General features: G+C 46.4%; 1 protein-coding gene across 1 annotated transcript in view; it reads left to right on the plus strand.

Moving 5' to 3' along the window:
• The window catches only part of CIT (citron rho-interacting serine/threonine kinase), a 1,473,679-nt gene that overhangs the window by 721,902 nt on the left and 725,995 nt on the right, over positions 1-25,782 (plus strand). Inside the window, exons 23-24 of the mRNA XM_086942878.1 lie at positions 5,320-5,517; positions 5,967-6,020. Of these exons, the coding sequence (XP_086799004.1) occupies positions 5,320-5,517; positions 5,967-6,020 (252 nt within the window). The remainder of the gene's footprint in view (positions 1-5,319; positions 5,518-5,966; positions 6,021-25,782) is intronic.

Here is a 25,782-nt window from a genome sequence, read left to right on the forward strand (position 1 = left end):
CTTTGCTTTATAAAAGTAAGAGTACATTTAATTAAACACACACACCACTCAATACTAAACACCAATTTACAAATATACATAAGCTGATGGAATTACTTGGTGACATTGCATAACATCTCCACCCCCGCAGGGGGTTGGGGTCTAGTACCACCACTCCCATGTATGCACATCATCTTGCCCCCAATGCAGTGAATTGGTCTTAACCTGGAGCGAGGGCCCTGCGCACTAGAACCATTCCAGTGGCGATCCCCCCCATTATCTCAACAAGCATTAAACAGGCTACACCTGCCTTGGTGACACATGACCCTGATTGAGCATCTCCTACTGACCATACAGTATGCACCTCTACATCTTAAAGGCTAACAGTCTGGGGTCTTCATCTAAGCGCAGCAGCAAGAATACATGTTTACGCACACTTTAGAATGACAGTTCTCACATTTGGATATCATTAAAAATGCATGGCAATTACAGCCCCTAAAGGCATCACAAATGATCACAGGATTAAGTTGTAAATACGGTCAGACACCCTAGCCAGAGTGTATAGCCACTTATATCCACTTTGCTTATGACATCACCTTAAAACAGTACTTCAGATGGAACATCAGTCCCTTTAAAAGAAATAACCATTAATAAATGCATTTCAGTGCGATTACACCTTTTCACCTCCAGAGGATGCTCTTCTGTAGACATCTCCAACTCAGCCCTTCTTCCATTGGCACATTTCTCCACACACTTCCAGCTGTAGAACAAAAGCTGCAGCCAAGGAGATGTTCAAATGCTAGCTGAGCACTTGAGGGGTTATTCCTTCTAGTCCCCAGGACACCTAGGGTGGGACTTTTCTTCTTTGGGCTGGGGGAGGCTGTGTGGCTCCTGCAGCTCCCCTGCCCCACCTTCAACAATTGAGGGTGACCCCCCCTCCTCTGGGGGCACCAGCACCCAAAGCAGCTGATTTCCTAAGGCCTAGCAAGGCATTCTGGGGCGCTTCATGACGATTTCCATGGATAGGAGATGAGCGGCTCTCCGGCTGTGCCGGGAGAGCCGCGATGTGTGCCCCTCGTCGCTGCGGACATTCGTGGGAGGGTCCGGTCCCGCCCGGACCCCTAGGTGAGTCATTCGGCTTGGGGAGCCCACCGCCGACCGATCCGATGATTTTCTATTTCCCGGTCCCACCCAGGCCCCTGGCATCTCCTTTTGCTCTTCTTGGGGGTCCCGGTCTCCTCCGGGACCCCCGCATGCCCAATCATTGGAGGGCAGCCTGGGGAGCCCACCCCCGGTAGCCCCCGCTAGCTCCCTGCCTGGCCAGCACCCTCGCGTGCTGCCGCGGGAGCCGGCCCCTCCGTTCCGCATCCCGCTTCGATGGGGGGCCAGGGTGGGCTCCTGGCGCCCCCTGGGGTCAATTTTCAAGGGGACGCCACGGCGATCCCCCGCCCCCTCCTTAACATCACCGGGGGCCAGGGTGGGCTCCTGGCCCCCTTCGGGCATCTTCATGGGGGGCGCAATGGCTTTGCTTCTTCCTGGGGCAGCCCCCGGGACCTGACCCACCCCGGGGGCATGAGTGCGACCGGCGGCCAAGCCCCAGCCGCTTCGTCGTCGGTCCCAGATAGGGTCAAAGGTCGCCTACCTTCTCGGGGCATATCTCGGCCCCCTGGAGTCCAATTGGCCCCATTTTCGCGTCTTCTTGCTCTTGGTGGCGTCCCCCAGCCACTGGGAGCACTCTCCTTCGTCCTCCGGGTCTCCAAGAGGGTGCATTCTACAGGGAGCGGTTTTCACTGGCTCCCTGCGCCTCTCTTCTCCCTGCCCTGAGGCCTCTCTTCTGCGCCCCGGTCCTGGGCTCTTCTTCTGGCACTGTTAGGGGTCTGTGGGGCAATCAGGGGTGTCCTCCTTCCAACTGCCCATTGCACCAGGCTCCAGCACCTTTCGCCTCAGCAGACCACACCCCAGAGAGAGCTTCTCTTCCTGTGCAAGTGCTTTTTAAAAGTTGAGTAGGGGGCTGGCAGGAAGTCTCTGTGTGTCCTATCACACAGCGACACATCACTTCCCTGCCCCCTCCCTCCTTCTTGTCCAGCCTCTGGGTTGTTCAAAATGGAGTCGTCCAGTGTCTCTGGCCACATGGCCTCTGAAACCCAACTCCCCCTCACTGCCTTTACATAGTTCAGCTTGGCAGTTCAGCTTGGTGCCTTGCACCCAGCGACAGCAGTTGATGGATTGGCTTATATCTCCACCTATCTTTTGTCCTCGGAGGGAAGATCCTCGCTCTGGGAAGAAAGGTCATTAATCTAACTTGCCATGGCCAGACCCCAGCCTGGGACTCGGAGAAATATGATATTTCTGGACGACCCAAAAGCAGTACAAATAGGACTTTGGATGCTGCACAATACTCATTTACATATCTGCTACACTGGACATTTGTGCATGTCAGGAATCTGTAGGCCTTGGGGAAGTTACTCTAGCCATGGGTTCCACCTTCCCATAAGGGAATACTGAAGTGTAAAAAACACAGTAAAACACACCGACTTTCCCTGGCATGTTCCCTTTCAGTGTATAAAGCCTGTTCCCTGTCACCACCCAATTCTGCATAAGTCCTGCCACACCATTCACTATGTAGCTGCTTCTGGACTGCGCACGCTAGGAATCTCCCCTGCGCATTCCTTACACGTGTGCACACGCATGTACACACGCATGTACACATGTGTCTGCATGTAACCAGCGTGGTGCCCCATACTCCAGCTGCTGCGCAGGTGCCTAGTCAAGCCAGGGGTACACCAGCAAAATCTCCATGCAGTCTCCTTCATTATGTGTTCACTGTGGGCGAGTCCCAGATTATGAGGCTCCCCCACAGTAAAAGCTCAACAATTAGGTGCTCAAAAAGCGAAAAATCCGGGCGGCCCATAGTGTCAGAACCACCTTCTAACAGGGTTCTTAATATTCTTGACTCTTTTGGGATTGTTATAATACTTTACGTTATGACTAAAGAATTCTTCTTTCTGGAGTCATTTCCCTCTAATGATGTACCTTTTCTTCTCTCTGAAGGTATTCCGACATGTGGCCATAAGGAGACTAAGCATTAGCCTCACAGCTTCTACTTTTTGTAGATGGCTTTTGTTCTCTATTCATATTGTAATATTGTGCTAACCTTGAGTTTCACTAGGCTTCAAGGTTTCCTTTTCATTCTGTATATCTTCTTCATCATTATACTCTATTGCTTGCTAATGCTGTCTTTGGCAATTTGTATTATGCTAACGTTTTGGATGGCTGTTGCTGTTAAACATGGTGCAATCACCACTATGGTTTCCATGGTATTATGTCAGAATTCTCGGACTGGTTATTCGGCTTTACTTTATTTCTGTGTGTTATATTTTTCTTTGTCAATACATAGGAGTAAAATAAATAACTGCCTATATCAGATTATTTCTTGGAGATGTCCTAGTTGTATTGGTATCGTCGCTATTCAAATTTCCTAGAAATATGACCGGTTCTAGGCCACCAGTTGCTATTGGTGTTCTGATGGCTTAGTGGACTGTGCATCCTCTGTAGGAACCTGTGTTTAACCTTATAGTCACAGGTTCTTATCTTGGTGTGTTCACTCAACCCTTCATCCTTCTGAGGTTGATAAAATGAGTAGCAGTGATGTGGGTTGTAATACATATCTGTCATTCGACGCCATGATACCCTTTGTGGTGAACGTGCGCCTACAAATACACATATATGATTTATTGGCTTACACAATTTTTTCTGGAGCATCAATTTTGCTTTACCATGAATGATAAACATCTCTCTCTGTGTTGCAGAGTAGGTCTGGTTTGGGTAAAACTAGATATGGCACAGAGATTTCTCCATGACATGACCTACTGATTTGGGTTTCTCAAGTATCGAACACAATGTTAGAATCTGGATATGCGCACCAATAGTTTTTATTGTAGAGTAATTTGGCAAATTGTCCTACTATCATGGGAAACGTTCTTCCCATGCTTTCTATGTCTGTAACCTTTCTTACTGCGGTCCTCTCCGCAGTGCTTATGCGGTGAGCATGCATGAATTTAGTCCCCTTAAGGGTGCGAACAGTCTTCTATTCATCTTGTTTGTTGGCTTCTATCATGGTTGTCTTACTCACATGGATGTCTTACTCACATGGATCATTTTATTTCCATGCTTTTTAACGTATTGCCACTTTACTTATCTGTGTATCTTCCATAGGATTTTCAATTGTAAAGCATGTTGTTGCTCATCTACATTATTATGTAGGTCTTGTTTTTTCTCTGGTTCTAGACTGATTTTGTTCTGAGTTGGAGACTTTTAGTAGTCTCAGTTCGCAGACCCTCCTCTGGGGATAGTATGCTTTGGTATTTGATTCAAAAGTAAGTAATCTACAGCTAGATTTCTCTATCCGAAGAACATGTTACTTACCCTTGGTATTGCATTGTCTGGTAGAAACAGGATCTAGCAGCAGATTCCTTATACCCCTCCCATTCTCCCAACTCTGCAAACTGAGTACTCTTTGGTCTCAAAGATTTCCTTATCAGTCTTCACATACTGATTTAAGCCCTACGTGATTATTTGCGACTGAGTCCTCTTTGGTCTCAATGATTTTGTTAACAAATTCACATAATGAATTATCAATTGAGTGATTATCTGACACATAGGTGTTTATTATTTTAGCACACTATTTCAACAGGCAGTTTCTACATGAGGCGCCATGTTTGGAGCGCGTAAAATAGTCACAAAAGAAACTGCCGTCAGCGCGGGGGTTATATGGATTCTGTTGATGTCACATCGAGTGATGATATCGGTACGGAGTCATGCAGCGCCCTCTTTCGATGCTCTGACGTACCGTGGAAAAAAAATCTGGATCCACTATTGCACCTGAGGGAGGGTTCTAAAGTAAGGAATCTGCAGCTAGCTCCTCCCTCTACCAGATAATGCGCTCCTGAAGGTAAGTAACTTGTTCCTTTAGTTCTTAAGATTTTGATACATGTTTTTCAGTAAACATACTAGAAAATTAGGACTGCAAAAAAGTCTTAAATACAACAAACGTTGAATCTTCTGGCATGAATCAATTTCTGTGCTGTATGCAATATTGATTTGTGCAATGTTTGTCTTACTAGTTGTGTCTGTTGAACTGAAAATAAGAAGTTTGAACACTGCATCATGTCACTACGGGAAATTACATTATGCGTGTGAATGAAGGACCAGCTAGTTTAGTAACAGAGCCTGGAATGACTAAAAGACAGTTGTTGAAAATTCAGGAATTATTAAAGGAGATAAAAATACAATATACCGAATGTGATACATGCCAACATAATGTCACTTATCTTATTCCAGGTAAGCTTGGAACATGAGGAAAAAAAGCTCGAACTAAAGCGGCAGCTTACAGATTTTCAGCTGACCCTTCAGGAAAGGGAGTCTCAAATCTCTGGTCTACAGTCTGCCCGTTCAGCTCTGGAGGCTCAACTACGTCAAGCAAAGACTGAACTGGAAGAGACGACCGCAGAGGCTGAGGAGGAGATACAAGCTCTTAGGGTAAGATACGAATAGAAGAGCACAGCTAGTGCTGCTGGCAGTTGTCTTCTTTTCCATATGATCGAAATAGAGAATATTTTCTAACTTGGCAGGGATAAATTGTGTTGGACACTGTGAAGTGCAAGTCTTGGGTGGTTCTCCCTACTCTCTAGGGTTTTAAACAAGTGGTTACCATTAGTTAATTATCCTTGAACTCACTATCTATTTTTGATCATATATCTTCAAACCAAATTCATCTATTAAACATACTATTTTATTGTTTGACCACCTTTCGCTTCAGTTATTTGGGGGTTATCTTTGTGGTTGAAGAATATTGTGAACCTAAAATGATTTAAGTAGTTCTGTTAAATGTACCACAAGAACCAGCCATGGGTACATAATTGTCATTCCAAAGACTTATCAAGCTACTACTACAATGTTTACATTTGGTTTTTTTCCTCAACCGTTAGGCACATCGAGATGAAATCCAGCAGAAATTTGACACACTACGTGATAGTTGCACTGTAAGTTTTGTGTGATCAGTTTCCAATCTTTTCATCGGTACTGGTTTTCTATTGTGTTGTTACTAATTTTGCACTAATGCTGTTGAAGTGCCATCTAAACATATAACAATGCTGATCTGGAATATACCTTCCTAGGTGAGACCCACCTCAAAGTAAGGAAACATTTGTAATTCCTGGGACTTTAGCGTCTTGAAGGGGAAAAATAAAGCAACATCCATATCAAAATAATTTAAAATGAGAATGTTAAGCCATGTCCTGTTTTCTTTTGGGGACTAGAAGAGGCCAAGATGTAACTTGCTTTTAAAGATGAGTCCACCGCCATCTGTACGTCTGGCCCATCCTGACATTTCTGTTTTATTTTGTCCAGGAGGGGCTCTCATAGTTGACCCCTAAAACTGTAGAAGGAGTACTCATTAGGAAAGCTAGAGTGTCCATTGTGACAAGGGAGAGGAGGACTTCGCCCTGCAATATTGTCTCAATGAGACATCCTTGCTTTTCCTTTGTCCAGGTCCTTTTTGGTTCTAGCAACTAATGTATTTGGGAAGCAGTAGCTGGGCACACATTCAATTCCTGCTGACGCCTCTTAGTAAATTAAGGCCAGTTAACATTGGCAAACACGACTATATAATATATATATATATATATATATATATATATATATATATATATATATATATATATATTAATGATGGATGCAACTATTATGTGTTTCTTGTATGCAATAACTATTTCAAAGATCAAAGTGACGGCATATGGCCTTAAATGTTTGTGAGGACCCTTATAATTTAACCCCTCTCAATCAGGTTTTAGAGCCAGGTATAGTGCGGAGTCCACTTTACTTGGAGTTACTGAACAGCTAAGGCTCCAGTTTGACAATGGCAGAAGTGCAGCCCTGCTTCTTCTTGACCTTAGTACAGCTTTGATATGGTAAATTACATAACTCTCCTCCAAAGATTAGAGGATATGGGTGTTGAAGGCTGAACTCTGATTGGTTAAGTTAATTGCTGCAGGGCTGTTCTTTACAGGTTAATACTATAAAAATCATGCTCTAATGCTTACCCACTATCTGGCATACCACACGACTCTGCGCTCGGTCTGACCCTATTCAATGTTTACGTACGGCCATTGGCAGATATCGTGTAGAGATGCAGCCTTAAGCTTTTTTCACAGGCAGATGATATTTAGATTATTGTCTCTCTGTCAGCTAAGGTAAATTGCAGAGTTGACGATTTGTATATGTGCTTCACGAAAGTGGCTGCTTAAATATACAACAACTACCTTAAATTGAATGGGAATAAATCTGAGCTTGTACTGGTGGACAACCACTCCCATCTCTGAAGACCCCATTTGTGACCAGAGGTTCTCTGCACCTTCCGAACTCTGGTCCCAGTAGTCGCAAATCTAGGCTTCTGGCTCAACAATAGGCTCTCAATGAATGATCAGATCACTAAATTAGTCTTACCTGGCTTCTGCGTTCTGAGATGGCTAAAGAAAATACTCAGGTGCCTCCCCGTTTCTGCCCAAAGAACATTAATACAGGCACTGATTGACTCTAGGTTGGATTACGGCAACGTTCTTTACATTTGGTCCCCAAGTTATCACTTTAGCGGCTCCGGATAGTTCCGAATCAGGCTACCAGACTTACTACTACATCCTCCTAAATATACTTCTACTTCCAGGCTTCTTTAGGATCTCCATTGGCTTCCGATCAAGAAACAAATTAATTTTAAAGCTCTGTGCTTCATGCATATAAACATGTCAAATTCAGGTCCTTTTTGCCTTAGACAGCTGGTGACGTCTTACTTGCGTACTTGTCCTCTTCAATTGTGCAATACCAATCTTTCCTCAGTTCCAAGAGTGAGAAACTGTCTAGGGAGCAGGTTCTTCTCCTATACGGGTCCCAAATTGTTGAATACCTTGCCTGTTTCAATGAGGTATTGATGATCTTTCTCTAATGACCTAACTATATGCATGCTGTTAGACCTGCTCGATATACCATGAAGTGCTCAGCGATGAGAAACATTGAGTCCGTATCTATGCGCTCTACAAAACTATAATAATAAGAACATGGTTAGTGCAAGAATAAATTGACTTCTTTCCCATTTGCCTTTGACCCCTAATATTTCTAACCCCGACTTGTTCCAGCATTCCACAGTGATTGCTACAGATTACGGCAAGAGGCTGGGTGTAAGATGGCAGGTCAGATATTTGATGTCTCAGGTATTATTTTGTTTGAGCAATTGAAATGAAATTATGGTCTTGCAGAAAACGAATGGATGGACTACTTTAGGAATCAACTTTAGCTATTAGGTAAATTGGTCAAACCCTTTGTAAGCAGGCAGCTAACCAAATGCGAGAAATGGCTGCTTTCCTAAACAGATGATTACCACTTTCTAGCCTAAATATATAATCTATTTATTCACAAAACAATAAAAGAGGCCAGCAGGTCAGAAGTGGTAGGAGGGGTGTATTAGACAGTAAACTCTCCGATAAGGTTCAGATGTTCACCACAGAGCCAGAAGCACAGCCAATTCGGCTGCAGGTATAGAAAAAAAGGTGAAGATCACGTGCTACTAGCATTTGACTCCTGCAGTATTCACAACTGAGACCTTGAGAAGTGCAGCAAATGTCGGAGAGGGTGTAAGAATATGGGGTCTCTACTGCACTTGCTTAGGGTATACCCCTAGCTTACCACATACTTGGATCAGGTCATCTAAAGACCTCGCTCTTCTGAATCTATGCGTGCTGTTAGACCTGGTCTTTATACCATGAAGTGCTCAGTGCTGGGAAACCTGGATTGGGTACCTATGCACTCTACAAAACTATCATCATAATAATATATGATCTGGACACAACATGCAAGACCCGGCTTCCTTGCATACATATTGTTATAAGCAAACCTTCCCTCTCATTTAATAAAAGGCAGACAGATAGCCATGTCTGTTATTGCAGCTCAACTGGTCATACTTGCACTGTGGGGCACAGATAAAATCACTGAACGTAGAGATTGGCTTCCCCTAATCTGGGATCTGCTGGGAATAGAGAAACTAACAATGGTCTCAGAGCCTAAAGAGGAGGCCTTTTGTGAGTGTGGCCACTTTTCATATAATTCCTGCCCACAGGCTTAAGGCAGTTATCATGTCATTACTATCTTAGTTTTTAGGATTGACACATAAATAAACCAACATCAATTGATTAATCTTGCCATTTAGTTACATCCCCTTTATTTCTCCATCCAGAAGCCATGTCCACTCCAACTAGGTCACCACACAAGGAGCTTACCTTTGAGATGTACTCTTTTGCCATGTGTGTTGGGAGGGAGGGAAGCGCGGGATGCTAGTGAGTTGTTTTGATCCCTTGCCTGCCCACAGGTCTGGTACTTATTGTTTTGTAATGTTTTTCTAACCTATAAAAAAATGAAATCTAATGAAACAGAATAGATCCATACCATGGCGAATGCAAAGAGAATGTTGGCTGCTGCGCACAAAGCAACACACCAACACACCAACTTTTCTCCTTATTTCTTCTTCCTATTCTTGTTCTTTTAATCTGATAGAGACGTCTAGCTGCAGATTCCTGATCTTTGAATTTCCCAGGCATCAAGATGGATTCAGAAACTTTGTGTGAGCAGTACCTCAGCGTAGCGTTGGGTCGCTCCATTCAGCTTTGCATGACATCGGCCACTGCAGGTCTTTTGCAGTTCCCTCCAAGAATTATTCTTTTTTTTTCCCCTCCAAGATCTGAACCATGTCCGAGAAATTCACCTAATGCTGCACCCATTGAAACTTCCGGTCCCACTGCAGAGCCCACATACGCCATCTGGCATGATCCAACAGGATGCAGGAGGTCATGAGTCTGAGTAGCCTCAGTCATGCACACCGAAATCCAGGATAGAGGCTGAAACTTCGGTATCACCACCTGAATATCCTCGACTCGCTGGTCAGCAGGAGAAGCCCGAAACTGCACTGTGACCATAGCCGCTCCGATGAAAAGGAGCATCTGAGGAGTCAGGTGGGACTTCGGCATGTTTATAGTAAACCCCAGCAAATGCAGGTAGCCAGCCTTAGTCTGGAGGTGGGAGATAAATGTCTGGGGTGAGAACAGCCAGTCATCAATGTAGGGGAAAACTGAAACCCCTCACCTACGCAGATAAACTGCAACCACCGCCATCACCTTGGTGAACACCCGAGGGGCGCTGGTAAGGCCAAAGGGTAGCACATTGAACTGAAAGTGCTCGTGGTCTACCTTGACCTGCAGGTAATGTCTGTGGGCAGGCAGAATGGGATTTGAAGAAATGCATCCTGCTAGTCCAACGCTACCACCCAGTCTCCTTGGTCCAAGTCAGAGTAAAGTTGAGCCAACGTGAGCATCTTGAATTTCTCCTATTTGAGGAAGAGATTGACGGTTCAGAGGTCCAGAATAGGATGAGACCTTAGTTCTTTTTCGTTATCAGAAAGTAGTGGGAATAACAACCACTGCCTAGTTCTGAAATCAGAACCTTTTCCATACCTCCTGTGGCCAGGAGAGTTGTAACTCCCTCTCGGAGCAATTACAGATTATCCTCCACCAGCCGTTCTTCAGTTGGCGGTTAAGGAGTAAGAAAAGACAGAAAAGGAAAATATTAGCCATCCCGAATAGTCTGCAAGACCCATTTGTCTGATGTTATGGACTGCCAGCGGAGGAGATGATATTGAATCCTCCATTCAAATGGACTGCCATCGTCTTGCAGACCCAAACTAGGATGGCTTGGAGGCTGCAGATGCTGAGGAGTGTGTGGCGGATGACTTTTAGTCACCATTCCCACGAGGTCAAATGTACCGGGGTCATGTTTCGTATAACTTGGGGAGCCTGTGCAGGACTGTGTCTGGGGTATGGCTGACACGGTTGAAACCCCCTTCCATAGCCACGAAAGGCAGACTCGAGCGAGGTGTTACCAAGAGGCCCAAGGACCTGGCTGTGGCATGTGAATCCTTGAAGCTCTCCAGTGCAGTGTCTGCCTTCTCTCCAAAGAGACGAGTCCTATCGAAGAATATGTCCCCTGAAAAGATAGATATTCTCAGCCAGGCGTAACGCCGTAAGGCCAGTGTTTACGAAACTGCTTTGCCTATTGAGTCAGTTCGTATCCAGACCGCATCTAATGGTGAACTTTGCTGCATCCCTCCCATCTTTCACTGCTTCGGGCCTCCTCTGGGACCTGTGGCAGCACTATTCCCCATAAGGCGTACGAGAAACGACCCAAAAGGCAGGCAGTGTTCACCGACTGCAATGCATGGCTGGTGGAAGAAAACATCTTCTTTCCAAATGCGTCCAGCCTCTTGGATTGAGGAGCTCTGGAGGAGCGGAAGGGAAAGCTCCATGGGATGTTGAGGCTTGAACTACCAAACTCTCAGGGTTGGGGTGTTGGCTGAGAAAACTTGTATCCACCAGTGTAGGGCGATAGCGGCATGCTATTGTCCTGTTCACAGGAGCTCCTGTGCTAGGCTTGGACCAAATGCCCAAAAGGACATCTGTAAGTGCTTCATTGAAGGACAAAAGAGGTTTGGATGAGGAAGAACCAGGTTGAAGCACTTTGGACAGGAGATTAGTCTGCACTGAGGGCAGCTCCAGGCCAAGGACCTCCGCTGCCCTCTTCACCACTATTGCACACGATGCCACCTCCTCCGAATCCACAATAGGCGGCAAGAACAAACCATAATCTCGAGAGGAGTCCAGTCCATTGCCTCTGCAAGCTCCTCATACCAGTCCAAATCCTTAGCAGGAGTTTTCATCTGGAGTTCTAAAGGGTCCAGAGACCCTTCCGTTCTTCTTCCATGCCTGAAACATTTTCAAAATGAGCAGGCAACAACACAGAACCTCTGGGCTCCGGTTGACATCGATCCGACTCAGAGTCGTCTGGTATCAGAGTGAACCTGTCACCGCTGGTGGGCGCCGGCTGTGCTGGGAGCATCAACTTCAGGACTGGTGCCAGAGAAGGTCGAGTTAGCCCGACTGGTGCCAACCCGGATCTGGAATCAGATCCATGAGACCCCACCAAGGCCCGGGCAATCTGTGTGGAATCTGATGGGGTCTCCTCTGAACCCGCGGTCCTCGAAGGCTCACCAGAGGGATGGGCCTGCCCCAATACTCGGCGCATGGCCATGTAAATTTCTTTAACCCGAGCCTGGGTCGCTTTGGCTCCCGGAAATGGAGGGAGGCGCAGAGTTGGATCCGGCAACGATTCTGCAGAACCATGCCTGGAGCGTTGATGCTTCCTACTAGTCTTTGGTGCCATGGCCCAGCAGTCCGAGCACGACTTTAAATCGTGGTCACGCTCAAGACACCACAAGCATACAAGATGAGGGTCGGTAAGCGGCATGACGTGGTGACATGCGCCACACGGCTTGAAACCTACCCATCTAGAGGTCATCCCTCAACATACAAGAACATTTTTTGCGGCAACATGTCGAAAAAAGCCTGTCAAAAAGAGAGAGGGGTAGCTCTTCTCCGGATCAGCACTAAATGGCGTGGACAGAAAAGAACAGACTTCTGCATGTCTGGGTGGTGCCTATAAATGTATCCGCGATCTCACAACTGGCGCCAAAGACGCCGTTACTTGGAGCCGTGCGGAGGCCCCGACGTCGCACAAGGGTACCACTCATACAAAAAGTTGCTGGATCCAGCCTGACGCCTGGGAAACTCGAAGGTTAGGAATTCGAAGGTAAGGAATCTATAGCTTGAAATTGTCTCTACCAGGTAATGCTTTACAGAAGGTAAGTAACTTGTTCAAGTGTTGTACGAGTACAGTGCACACAATTTTCTGCTATAGAGGGTCCTTGTAGATTGTACTTGCTTGTATAGCATGGACATTAGATCCCACAGTGAATTCTGGGAGCAGAGAAAGGCTGCCCTTCCCAGAAACCCCTATGAGGAGAATACATACAAGCATTGCGTGTCATGGAAACGGCCCATCCGGTTAGGCGCCTCTGGACACTAATCAGTCTAAATAATGTTCCGTTCAATGTTGTTATATCTAATAAGTATGGTACGTCAAGCATGTCACTTTTGTAAAAATAGAAGCCAGGATTTGAAACCTGTTCTATTTATATGCCTTGTCTTGCTGTTATGTTGTTGTAAGTGACTGAGACCCCTCTTTTTAAGATTTTCTGTTCGTACGACTGCTGAGGCAGTGCATTTATTCTCAAACTACCAAATTAAATATTTCTTGTTCATGTTTTTAACTTTAAGGGTTTGCCTTTGTATTGAATGTAGTTTTTTTGTAATGAAAACACGTTTTTGAGTTTTTCATATCAACACATAAGCAGGTTATATACATACGGATGCCTAGTTAAAAATAAGGGTAATTGTTCCCTCATGGGGCCAAAGCAGTGTATGACAGCAAGCTTGTTGTGACCGGGGTACTTGGTCCTAAGCTATGAGCAATAACCTGTAGGTCAAAAGTCATATATGCAATATAGGTAAATAAGGAGCAGTATTTTGTGCACCAGTCCATCAGAAAGCCCCTTTAGCCTCAGGCACGTCAGTGCAGTGAAATAGTGGCATGAACCGTCCACAAATATAACAGCAACAAGAGGGACCGTTGTTGCGTGGGGGGAGTAGGGGGGCTGGCCAGATCACCCAGTCGTTTGTCAGGGTGTAATATGGGCTTATGAGCTGCCTGTGGGTCCCATCAATCATGTAGGTCCTCCAGAATTCTTGCAGTTCGTGCAACAGTCCGTCCCATGCCATTGCTATACTGACCTTATGTAGGCCTCTGGCCTCCTCCCGCCAGAGGGGCACAGATTCAGCCCTGCCTCACTTGAGTGTCACAGTGCACCAGTCCTTTAACCTGGGTTGTGTGTTGGCCTTCCAGTGCATAGCACTGAACCTCCGTACAATGAGCAGCGTCAGGTCGATAAAGCGGCTAGTATCACGCCCTGCTTTTTTATGCCTGAAGAATGAAGGGAGCTGCACTCTATAGAACATAACCCTATACGTCTGGTAATATCCGCCAATGCATCAGTGACTTCCCGCCTAGCGATGCCTCCATTGGGCAGCTCCCGAGCATGTGGGTTATGTCTGTGTCTGGCGCTCTGTATCCAGAGCAGCTTGAGGTGGCTCCAAAGGCCTTGTGTAAGCGTGCCAGGGTGAGGTAGGCACTATGCAGAATATTGTTTTGAATGTATTGGAACTTTTTGATACAAGAGAGTTTACATGGGTATGCCAAAGCTCTGTCCCATTCTTTCTGTGTCAGGTCTCGCCATTTGTTTTCCTACTTTTTTCTAGCTGATTGCAAAGGGTCGTGCAGGGTGTATGGTAACGACCGGGTGAACCATGTGATGTGCCGGTGACCTCTGCCTATAGTGAACAGGGTGTGTACCAGGGAATGTGAGTCCGGCTATGTCTTGACTCTGCCAGAATCATTGCATTTATGCCACAAATCCACTATGTGCCAGGAAGGGACCTGCTGGTAAGTTACAATCTGTCTGGAGCTGCTCAACTTGGATGAGCGCTTCTTTTCAGAACAGGGTACCAGGGGGAACCACCACAGAGGCCTCCCCTGTCTCCAGACCCTCCCTCCCAGTCAGATTCCTGAAAAGTCATATAGAACTACTAAAGATTTCTGGCGTATATGGAGCTAGGGCTGGCATTAATCGCAGATCCCTGCGATAGCTTGTGTGTGCTATTTGAAGGAGGTTCATGGGGGATTTTGCACTGTGGTAAGAAAGCCTCTCCTACCACACGCCATACTCTGTCTAATGTGGGGTAGTCCTGTTCCTCCATTAGGCATTCTGCTAGCCAGCGTGATGGCCATTGCAATTGCGACGACAAGTAAAGTTCAAAGTTGCTTGCTCCTAGTCCCCCTTTTTCCACTGGCAGCCTGCTCTTGTTCCAGATGCAGCCCCCCAGTATTCTATGCAGTGCTCAAAGTGTTGCAGGGTATGGGCACTGGAAGGGTGTGTAAAAAAAAAATACAGTAGGTTGGGAGGCAATGGCCCTAGTGAGGTTGCCATCTATAAGGTCCTGCATGGCATGGTAGATTCGGAAGCCTGAGTATCGGAAAGTGTGCTGTTAACAGCATAGAAGTTGTGTATCTACCGTCCAGTCCTGTGGTGCGCAGTCAGGGCAGAGCAGGAACAGACATGATTTTGCCCAGTTCACCCCCAAACCTGAGGCAGCTAGGAACTCTAGGAGATCTGAACTCCACCAGGACATGTCTGATCCCAGCTATTTCTTTCTGTATGTCTCAGATGTTAGTGAGCACATCATCTGCATACAGAGAAACAATGTGCGTTTCAGCTCCAAGCGGTATGCCCCATGGCTGCCCCAGTTGTCTAAGCCTCTGTGACCGCGGCTCCATCATTAGAGCAAAGAGGAGCGGGGATAGAGGGCATCCCTGTCGTGTCCCTCTGCTTATCATGATAGGGTATGAGATGCACACGGGCAATAGGGTCCAGGTAGAAGTCTCATGAGGCTCTGTAGTCTACCTATGATACCCATAGTTGTTAGTGTCGCAAACATGAACTTCCAGTCTACCATGTCGAATGACTTTTCTAAGTCCAACACTAGACAGGCCGAATATGGCCAGTACTTTGGTGCCAGTTCCATCACTCTGTGAAGTCTATTAATGTTTAGGGTGTTTGATAAGCCTGGGATGAAGCCTTTGATCCATGTGGACCGAGGAGAGGCCCTCGAGTAGGTGCCCTGCAATGATCTGACTGAGGAGTTTATGGTCAGTCCCCTGCATGGATAGTGTGTGATATGTTCTCTACAAGGGGTCTTTATGTGGCTGTAGGAGGGGGACAATTAAGGATTTGCTGAGGGTCCACTGGAGTCTGCCTTCTGGTAGAACGCCCTGGTAGAATTCAAGCATTCTGGGAGCCAATATGTCCTCATAGGCTTTGAAAAACTCGACTGGAAGTCCATCCAGTCCAGGAGTCTTGCACGTGGTAGAGCCACGGATGGCCCTTCAGATCACTTGTTCCATGATGGGCGCATTAGTGGCCTCACGGGCCAGAGGGTCAACAGTCGGTAGAGTGAGTCCACGAGTATGTGTGTCTCACGATTGACAGGGGGCGCTACTGGCTACCAGGCAAGTTGGTGACGTTGTGGAGGCACTCTGGTCTGTATGTAGTTGCTGTTATTGGGTGCACTCCGGTTTTAAGAATCTATTTTATTTATTTGTGTATTTTGTATTTCTGTGTTGTATGTGGACCTCCTATGAGTCGGAAATCATGAAATAAATGCATTTGATTTTCCCAGAAGTACTAAGCCAGTCACCAGAGACAGAAAGAAAGCTGTTTATTAGCCAGCTTACTTCAAGTGAGCCAACAGGTGACTGCCTAGAGAGGACAATCCCTGCCTCTAGCACGAACAGCACCTAGTGTGTGTTCTTATGATTTGTACCCACACTGATTTCCCCTACAATTAATAAACCAAATATTGTCTTGATCTGGCCCCTTGGATGTGGTACTGTTGACCTGGAGTTGGTAGGGTACCCATGTCACAAAGATACTCTTTGCTCAAGGGACCGTCATACCTTAACTCTAAACTAAAACATAAGTATATTTTCCTAGTCTCTTAATTTTCAGCACTGAAAACCTTTATTCCGCTGCAATAGTATTGCATGATCTATCCATTACAGGCTTATAACTGATTATTTCTGTTGAATACTTCTTGCCACAAATTCCTCACAGATAATTTTCCATAAATGCTCCCACATGCTGATCAATGTCATGGTGTGGCTCCGCGCAAACTTCAAACTACCCTGGAAGTGGCGGAGCAGAGTCACATATAAGCACCACCCCTGTTTGTCAATGTCAGCTCCTTTCTTTCCGCTCCTTCTGATAAGCATCTGAGTTTCCCTTCCACCTTTGTAGGTCTTACGACAGATCAAAACCCCCTACAGTGTGTGCTAGAGACCTGTGTTGCCACCAAAAACAATAGGGGTTGAGCAGTACCTAGACTGTAGGAGGCAGATGTTGGTAACATTATTAGGTTCTCACAAATGTTCCACTTCCATCTCAATCTTCAGGGAAGTTAAAGTGTAAGAAAGTGAAGTGGAACTTATCTCTATCCCACTTCTCTTGCTTCCAACGAGAAGATGTGAGCGCGTGAGGATTTGAATTTCACTCGTTAAAGGAATCTGACATGGAACATTCTCATGGCTGTCATCGACCTTTAGCAGTGTAAGGCTTTCAAGGAGACCTTGCTTGAAATCTTTAGTGTGTTTCCAGCTCCCTTTGGCACACTCTCATGCCCCATGGAACCACAGGGGCCAGCAGTTCGCTTACCACCAGCAGTCCCTCCCATGCCGCAGTATGTTCCTTTTGGACCCTTCTCCAAGTCTGGTACAGACCATATCGATTCTGGTAGTCTTCCACTCTTGGTTTGAGATCCCTTCATCCTGATACTTATACAGACTTCAGTGGTGCCAATTAACAACCCAGTTCTGACACGCATGTCTGTTCTGTAATGGACTTTGACTCAAGCTTGACCAGTTTCGTGCTACAAAGTCATGAAAGCACAACCAGTTGTTATGCAGCTTTGCTCTAACACTGTGCCTCTACAGTGACGCAGTTCTCAACGGATGCTCCATCTTCATTTTGGGTTTGATTCTGATTTTGTTCAAAGGGTACTGATAAAGGTAATGGGGATGGCTTGCTCTCCCTCATTATACTGATGATGTCTTGAACCTTTCCTTACAAAATGCCTTCCATTGAGACGAAGGTGAATGTTTTTAATGGAGATTCTGCATCCTGGATGCCTTGATGGCTATCTGGTCGAAACGATGTTCTTGTCTGAAAGTAGGCAGGTGGCAAGGCAACATAGGCCTGCTCCCATTGCTAGTGATGCGCATTGTCTCACTATGTACTGTACCAGAAAGTCTGATTGAACAAGCTTAGTGCAGTAAGGTGAATCCTAACACATTTTTGACCAGTCCTCCAGATAGCGAATTCGAAAAGATAGCTACTTTTGAAATGCAAATATTTTCTTCTGCCAGCCTGGCACTGGAGTCCATAAAAAAGTCTGTCTGTTGGGCCAATATACACACGCCCTATGGAACATGCTCAGCGGGATCTTCATTACTGTCCTGAAGCAGCTTAGCGCCTCCTTGTTTCAGATGATTCACGATGGACAGGAAACATTGAAATGTGTCATCGCACAGGCCTGGGTATTATGGATTGTATTAACTGACCATTGGGTACTAGTGTCATGCTCCACAGAAAGGGTGGATGTGGTCAGCTGTATTTTCTGGGGATTTTCAAGCATCGCAGATGGATAGGCCATTTGATGGGTCCCGCATCTTTGGAGAAAAACCTATCCCCACACTGGAGTGGTTGAAATATAGTAGGGCTACATCACATTTCTTGTGGCTGATGACTGCAAATGAATTCTCCCTCCATCACTTAAAAAAATGTGGTACTCCATGGGGGTAGTATATAGACGACAGCCTTCCCACCCTATGAAACAGCCCATTCCTCTCAGGGATGCAGACACTGCACTGGCAGTTATTGCACAGCCCAGCATGGGAATCAGTGCTCTAACTCCTCCCCCCTGCTTCAACCACTAACAAGCTACGTTAGTTTTTTTTCTGCGGCTCATGCTCAACTGGTGGAAAGCAGGATTCATTATTTCCTCCCAGGTTGGCAAATCATCACGTCCGACAAAGTTGTCTTACAAATTGTCCATTCCCCCACCCTACATTCCTCCCGCCCCAGACAAATTCTGTTGTCAATCCTTCATGCATTCTGCTGCAGGAGGTGCACCTCTTACTCTCAAAGGGTGCCATAGAATACATACTTGATTCGGAGAGAGTTGAGGGTTGGTATTCACACCAATGTATCATCCCGAAAAAGGGAGAGCGATCCAGGCCTATCCTGGATTTTGTACCCTAAATTTATTGCTGTGGAAGGGCAAATTCAAAGTGCTCATATTGGATCAGATCCTATCTGCTCTGATTCTGTGAGACTGTATGGCGTCCTTGGGCATGCAGAACATGTATTTTCATAAACCTATCCTGCAGTGCCACAGGCGTTGACTGTGGTTAAAGGTGAGGCAGGAACACTTCCAATTTGCAGTTCTCTTCCTCACCTTAGATGTTCATTAAAGAGATGGTGATGGTCATTGTCCATCTTCAGATGTTGGGTGTTTATTTATTCCTATACGTCGACAACTGGCTGCTGATGGTGGGCATGCCACAGTCTGTTGTAAACCACCTCCAGAAGATGTCTGAATGTCTAACTTTGTTGGAGTTCATCAAAAACGAGCCACAATCTCACCTGCTTTCCTCGGAGAGGCTACCATTCGTTGGGGTCATTCTGGACACTGTTGTTTAAGACCTTTCCTCCTCTGCAGCGAAGCTAGGACATTGTGCTATAATACTTATATTTCAGGCTTAATCTTGGATTCCTAATTAAGGGTGGCTCTCAGACATCTTGGTCTCTTATCCTTGTGCCTCCTCCTTGTCAATACACCAAGTGGCACATGGGGACCTGAAGTCCCAGTATCAAGGCTGCCATTCCCTTTAACATTACTCAGTGAAATTAATTTTCTTCTTTAAGATATGTACCTGTCTAAATTAATTATTTTTCCATGTTCCACGTTTCAGAACTCAGAGCATGATGGAAAGGTTATATTATTTGCACATAGCAACACACCTACCTACTGCAGTGTTAGAAAGTTTTTTAAGAACATTTATGTTTTTAATTTATATTACTGCATGCTTGATCTTTGACACCTGGGGTGATGGGGAAACCTGCTTGTTTCTGACTTAAAAAAACCTAATTAAAATGATTGTTTAAAAAAAATAAATCAACCGGTATCCAAGTCTCAAGATGACTCAATGCATGCAGTGGTGGCTGACACATCTCAAATTATCTGTGGCAGGCTGCTCTACCTTCACTACTTAGTGCTGACAGTGGTGATAAATGCATTGCTACGGAGTTGTAGAGATCATCTGTGGGATGCAGATATTGAATGAAGGGCCATGTCTATATTAACCTACTAGAGCTGGGGGCCACACCTTGTGCTTTGAATGCTTTCCTTCCGTCCATTGATGAGTGGCTAGTGCAGGTTCTCATGGACAACACCACTGCAATGGGATATGCAAAAAGCATGAGTGAGTGGGTTGCTGGGCCATGAGGCTTTGCGGGGTGGCTGCCGAACATCTTTCTGATCACCAACTACCTAGAAGTAGTGTCCCTGAAAGCCAGAGCAGACAAACTGAGCTGATGTCATCTGACAGATCATGGCTGATGTAGGCATCCAGAAGTGCATGGTGTCTTATCAATCATGAGAGCCCTGGCTAGATCTTAATGCACACTGTCAACAGTTTTGCTCATTGGCATTTCCTCAAGAACATCACTTAGGAGACTCATTACGGCTGGAGTGGCAAAAGGACTTCTGTATGCTTTCCAGCTGCTATCTCTCTTACCACAGGTATTGAAGAGGATCAAGAATGACGCAGCCCAAGTTATCCTAATTACCCAGGAGTGGTCCAGGAGAATGTGGTTTCTAGAGCTCCTGAGCATCACCATCTGCCCCTGATCAGGCTACCATTTTGGGAGGACCTTCTGTCTCAGCAAAAGGGCAGGTTCCTCCAACCAAATCTCTGGAACATACACCTCCATAGTTGGAGATTAAGAGACTGCATTGGATTTGATTTGCTATCTGAGGTGGTGAAGGTCATCCAAACCAGCAGATGCACCACCGCTCCATCCTTCTATATTGGATGCTGAAGCAAGTTTGAGACCGGATGTGGTGCCTTGGGCACTGAAACCTCACAAGCAAGGCCTTGCAGTGGAGACTATAAAAGGCCCCTTTGGCCTTCCTCCATTTGCCAGGGACACCGTCCTTGTTCGGATCAGCATTTGCGATTGCAATGAGGTTTATTAAAGGTTTAGCATGTTTCCTCCTAAACCATTTGTGATGTCCCAGTGGGACCTTAAGTTCTTGACATTCCCTATGTGTACACCCTTTGAGCCTTTGGATGCATGCTTTCGGTTTCTCTTCAATCTGAAAACTGTTTTTCTTATTATGATCAAGTCAGCTTGTTGCTTGAGTGAATTGCAGTGCCATTACCCTACATCATATTTTACCCAGACAAACGTGTTGAGGACGTGGAAAACCTTTTTACCTAAAGTTGTGTCTTTCCTCCACGTTGGTCAGTCGATCACTACTGACGTTCTTTGCTCACCCTCACCCCTCGATGAAGAAAGGCTTCATGAGTTGAACCCCACAAGGAATTTGAGTGTTTACATTGATCTTACGAAGGCCCATCATGTGGAAAATCCTCTTTCTCCTGGGTTTTCTGAAGCAAAGAAATTGAAGGCTGTGTAGAAGAGGACTCTCTAGGCAGACAGCCTTCTGTATCAAGATCAGCTATGCACTGGCTCCGGAAAGTGAGAGACCATTCCACTAGGGCCAAGGCCACTATCACTGCGTTGGCTTGAGGGGTACTTGGTCTTGATGTCTCCAAAACTGCAACGTGGATGTCCACTTGGGCCTCTGTTTATCTTTTTACAATACATTACCTTATGGGATTCTGATATATATATATATATAATTTTTGTTTTTTTGTTTTTTCCAAAACCTTTATTGATGGCAAATAAAGAATACACAGCTTCTCGCCTACAACCTGAAAGCTCAGGCCGGCAGCGACAACAGTGTCAATAATGTAAATCACTTGCTGAAAAGGAACGTATAGCTAACACGGCAAGTCGCCTACAACCCATCTGGGCCAGCCGCAATGTATACTAACGAGAGCTGCGTAGGGATGCATTCTTTAACAATGAGGATTGCTAGGTATACCGAAACAGTGAATGTTTGAGGTTTCTTGATTTTTACCTTTATTTACTTTCAAACATAATAAACCTATGAAACTAGTGCAAACTGTTCCCTCCCATGGTGTGCCCACCATATCTTGTATATGGAGTAAAGGACCCTTCAGTGCAGAGCGTCAGTATGGGATCGGCGGTAGCTTGAAGTCACCATAGTCGGAACCTAACTCTCTCCGCACCTGATGGACTAATCCGAATAACATGGGGGGTATAACTGATGATTAGATAGTGAACTCGACTAAGTGCTGTCTATTGTGATGTCATGCTAAGTGTATGACCTTAGAGTAAGGGATCTGTAACTAGAGAACAAGGAGATTGCCTAATTCGTCGTTGACACAACTAGTGTAGCTGGTGAATGATGTATATCACTGACACACGGATGTACAGTGGATGATGGTAATGTGCTATGTCTTACTGTATGTAACATCTTGTATGTTGAGCAAAGCACATGCAATGAGGTGGAACAACCAGGTGGCATCATTCAGGAATTTAGTTCAGGGCCAGGCATTACAGAAGCGTCTCCCTGTGGCGCGGTCCTTGGGTCGTGATTTATGCGGCAATAGCTCAGCATAATTATGCAATTGGTCTTGCCATGTGGTCATCGTTATCAGCCAGGTCTTGAATTTGGGTGCTCGACCACGCCCCCACTGGCACGCCACGTGTCGTTTTGCCAGTAGTAGACCCAACGCGAAAAATTTCCGGTGAACTTTCAACGCAGGACATGCTTGTCCCAACAGAGCAATCCTCGGGCATGGTGCAACGGTCGTACCAATCATATCCGATATGGCCGCAAACACCTCATTCCAGTAAGTTGCTACGGCATGGCATGACCATGCGAGGTGTAGGAAGTCCACACCCTCACTTCTGCAACGAAGACACCGGTCATCGTCCAGGAGGCGAAAGCGGTGCAGTTTGGCCGGGGTATAATAAAGTCGGTGTAGAAATTTATAATGAACCAGTCTGAGACGTATGTTACCCGTCATTGCAGTAGTATTCGCACAGCTCTCCTCCCATTGTTCGTCCGTCAGCGGGGCATCAAGATCGCCGTCCCAATCACGACGCGCTCTAAGAGAGGGGGGGGATGGGGCAGCCTGCGCATGTTTGTAAAGCATAGAGACAACATGTTTCGGGGTGTCTGTCTGAAGCAGAGTGTGAAGGGGTGCCACTGTATCAGGTTCGTGCGGGAAATTGGGGGTGACCGCTTTGACAATCTGTCTTAGTCGAGTATACAGAAATGTATCCATGACCGAGGGGGTACATCTCCAAAGAATTGTGCCGATGTGCGGAAGCAGCCCTGGAGATACAGGTCACCCCATGTATGGATTGCTAGTCTCGTGAGCATTTTACGGCCATTTTCCTCGCAAGTTACACGGAGTCTTGGGTCGAGCGCCAGGGTCATGCATGGCGAATAGAGAAACAGTGTCCCCATAGCCTCAGCTAGGCGCCTCCATGCAAGTACCGTGCAGTCAGCTGTAGTGGGATCACGGTCCACTATCCGGGCTTCAGAATAACGATAGCCAGGCGGTTGTTCTGGTCTCATATAGCCATCCTCAACAGCTAAGTTCGCCATGATGGAGGAGGGTGGAACCAGTATGTGGCGAAGTGGCCTTGTGCACAGTCATAGTAGCGCTGAAAATTGGGTACATCGAAACCACCTTGGTGATAGGTAGAATGAGCGTCCGTAAGCCAATCCTGGCTTGTTTACCACCCCAAATAAGCCGTGACAATTGGGAGTTAAGGGCCCGGAAAAAATGGGCGCCTGGATTATACGGGATGTTAGTAAAAAGATACAGCAGCTTGGGGAGCACTACCATCTTAATCAGGGAGATGCGTCCTGCCATTGACAGTGGAAGATGAATCCACCTAGTAACGTTGTCAGTCAGCTTGTCTAGAACTGTACCATAATTGGCCCTGATGAGGGTCTCACGGTTTCTCGTCACCCTGATGAACAGGTACTTGATCTCATCCGACTCCCAAATCAAGGGATAATCCAAAGGGAATTGTGTGGTCCTGTCAGTCAGGGGGGAACAGGGCTGATTTCAACCAATTTATTTGTATCCCCCTGATACCCCCAAATCTGGTGATCTCGCGCAAGAGTGGGTTCAGATTCTCCTGGGGCTTGTGTACACAAAGGGTCATGTCATCGGCATATAAGGCAATAAGTAATTGCCTCTCCGGATATATAAGAGAGCGATGATTGTGATGCTGACGTAGTTTGGCCGCTAAGGGTTCGATAGCAATTGCGAATAGAACCGGGGATAACTGACATCCCTGCCGGGTGCCCCTGTGGATCTTAAGGGGGCCGAATGGGAGCTGTTTAGCACTACCGATGCCTGGGGTCGGCGATACAATAATCGGATCCAATCGAGGAAGCTAAACTGAAAGCCCATCCGTTCTAATAATGCCAGAAGGTAGTCCCATTCTAGTGAATCGAATGCCTTCGTGGCATCGAGAAAAATGGCGGCCGCCTCACATTTGGGATTTATGTCTTGTAGCACCGCCTAGAGTGTGCGCAGATTGTGGGAAGTCGCGCGGTTTGGGACAAATCCAGCCTGGTCCGGCAGTACCAGTCGTTCCATCAGTAGGTTGAGGCGCGACGCAAGTACTTTTGCCAATACTTTAATGTCTGTATTCAATAGGGACAGGGGTCTGTATGAATCGCAAAGCTCCGGTGGTTTGCCCAGCTTTAGCAGGGACGTTCTAAGGGCTTCGTGCATAGTAGTCGGCAGAGTGCCCTCCTCAAGAGCCGCGTAATACACTTGTTGCAAGATCGGGGCCAGAATATGGATATAGGCCTTGTAAAAATCAATCAGCAGCCCATCCGATCCCGGCGATTGGCTCGATTTCATGGACATGATGGCATCAGTTATTTCCTCTAATTCGAGTTCGTGATGGAGGAATTTCTGTTGGGACGGGCCTAGCCACGCGAGTGCAGTGTCGTGGAGGTAAGTATTTAAATTGATCGGGGTGGTTCTCTGGGAAGTGTTAAGCATAGTGTAGTGGTCAGTAAGGACCCGGAGTTGTTCTCGAAGGTCCCTCTCTGGCACATTCTGTTCATCTAGCAGGGTGGCAATATAGTTGTGATACCGAGGGGGATTAGCAGTGGACTTTCCCTGCCCAGCCTGTCACCCTCACCATATCTACGAGCAGTGTGTGTTTTCCCTAGGAACCTACATTCTTTCTCTGCCACCTCAGCATACTCATTCAGTTTTCACGAAGTTGGGCCTTGATTACGTGGCCGCGTGTGGTGTGGTCAATATCATGTTCCAATTGACGCAGCTCTAGTTCCAGCTTGCGCAGTTCGTCCCGTAGGGATTTGAGGACTCCTCCCCCTTAACTATGCACCACCCCCTCACAGTGACCTTAAGGGCCTCTCAGACTGTTGTGAGGCTGGATACTGACGATATGTTACGTTCAAAAAAGTATTTTATGTCATGTTCTAGTTCCGCCCTAAAGGCCGAATCTGTAAGGTGTGCAGGGTTGAGACGCCAGCTTAAATAGGGGGAAACATCTAGAGGGATGCGTAATGACAGGAGTACTGTTGAGTGATCGGAGAAGGTACGGGCAAGGTGTGAGGCCTTGACCAGCCAAGGAGCAAGGCCTGCCGTCAAAAATACATAGTCAAGCCGTGCCCAGGTGAAGTGTATTGCAGAGAAGTGTGTGCCCTGTTAGAGCGAGGGATGTGCATGCCTCCAAGCGTCAATCAAATGGTGTTCTTCCACAATGTCTAATAAGGTGCACTGAGTGTGCGTATAGTGTGTTGCCTGTGGGTGAGATCTATCACTGCTTGGCTGAAGTGCGGTATTAAAGTCACCTCCCAGAATGATATGAGCAATACCCAATGATTGAATTTTGCCCCAGAGTGTAAGGAGTGCAGTCGGATCGTCCGTTTTGTGTCTGTAGTAGCTTGCAAAGAGGACTGTATGTGAGTGAAGTCTGCCCCA

Source organism: Lissotriton vulgaris, chromosome 11 (assembly GCF_964263255.1).
Source record: "Lissotriton vulgaris chromosome 11, aLisVul1.2, whole genome shotgun sequence".
In the NCBI taxonomy this organism is placed as follows: Eukaryota; Metazoa; Chordata; class Amphibia; order Caudata; family Salamandridae; genus Lissotriton; species Lissotriton vulgaris.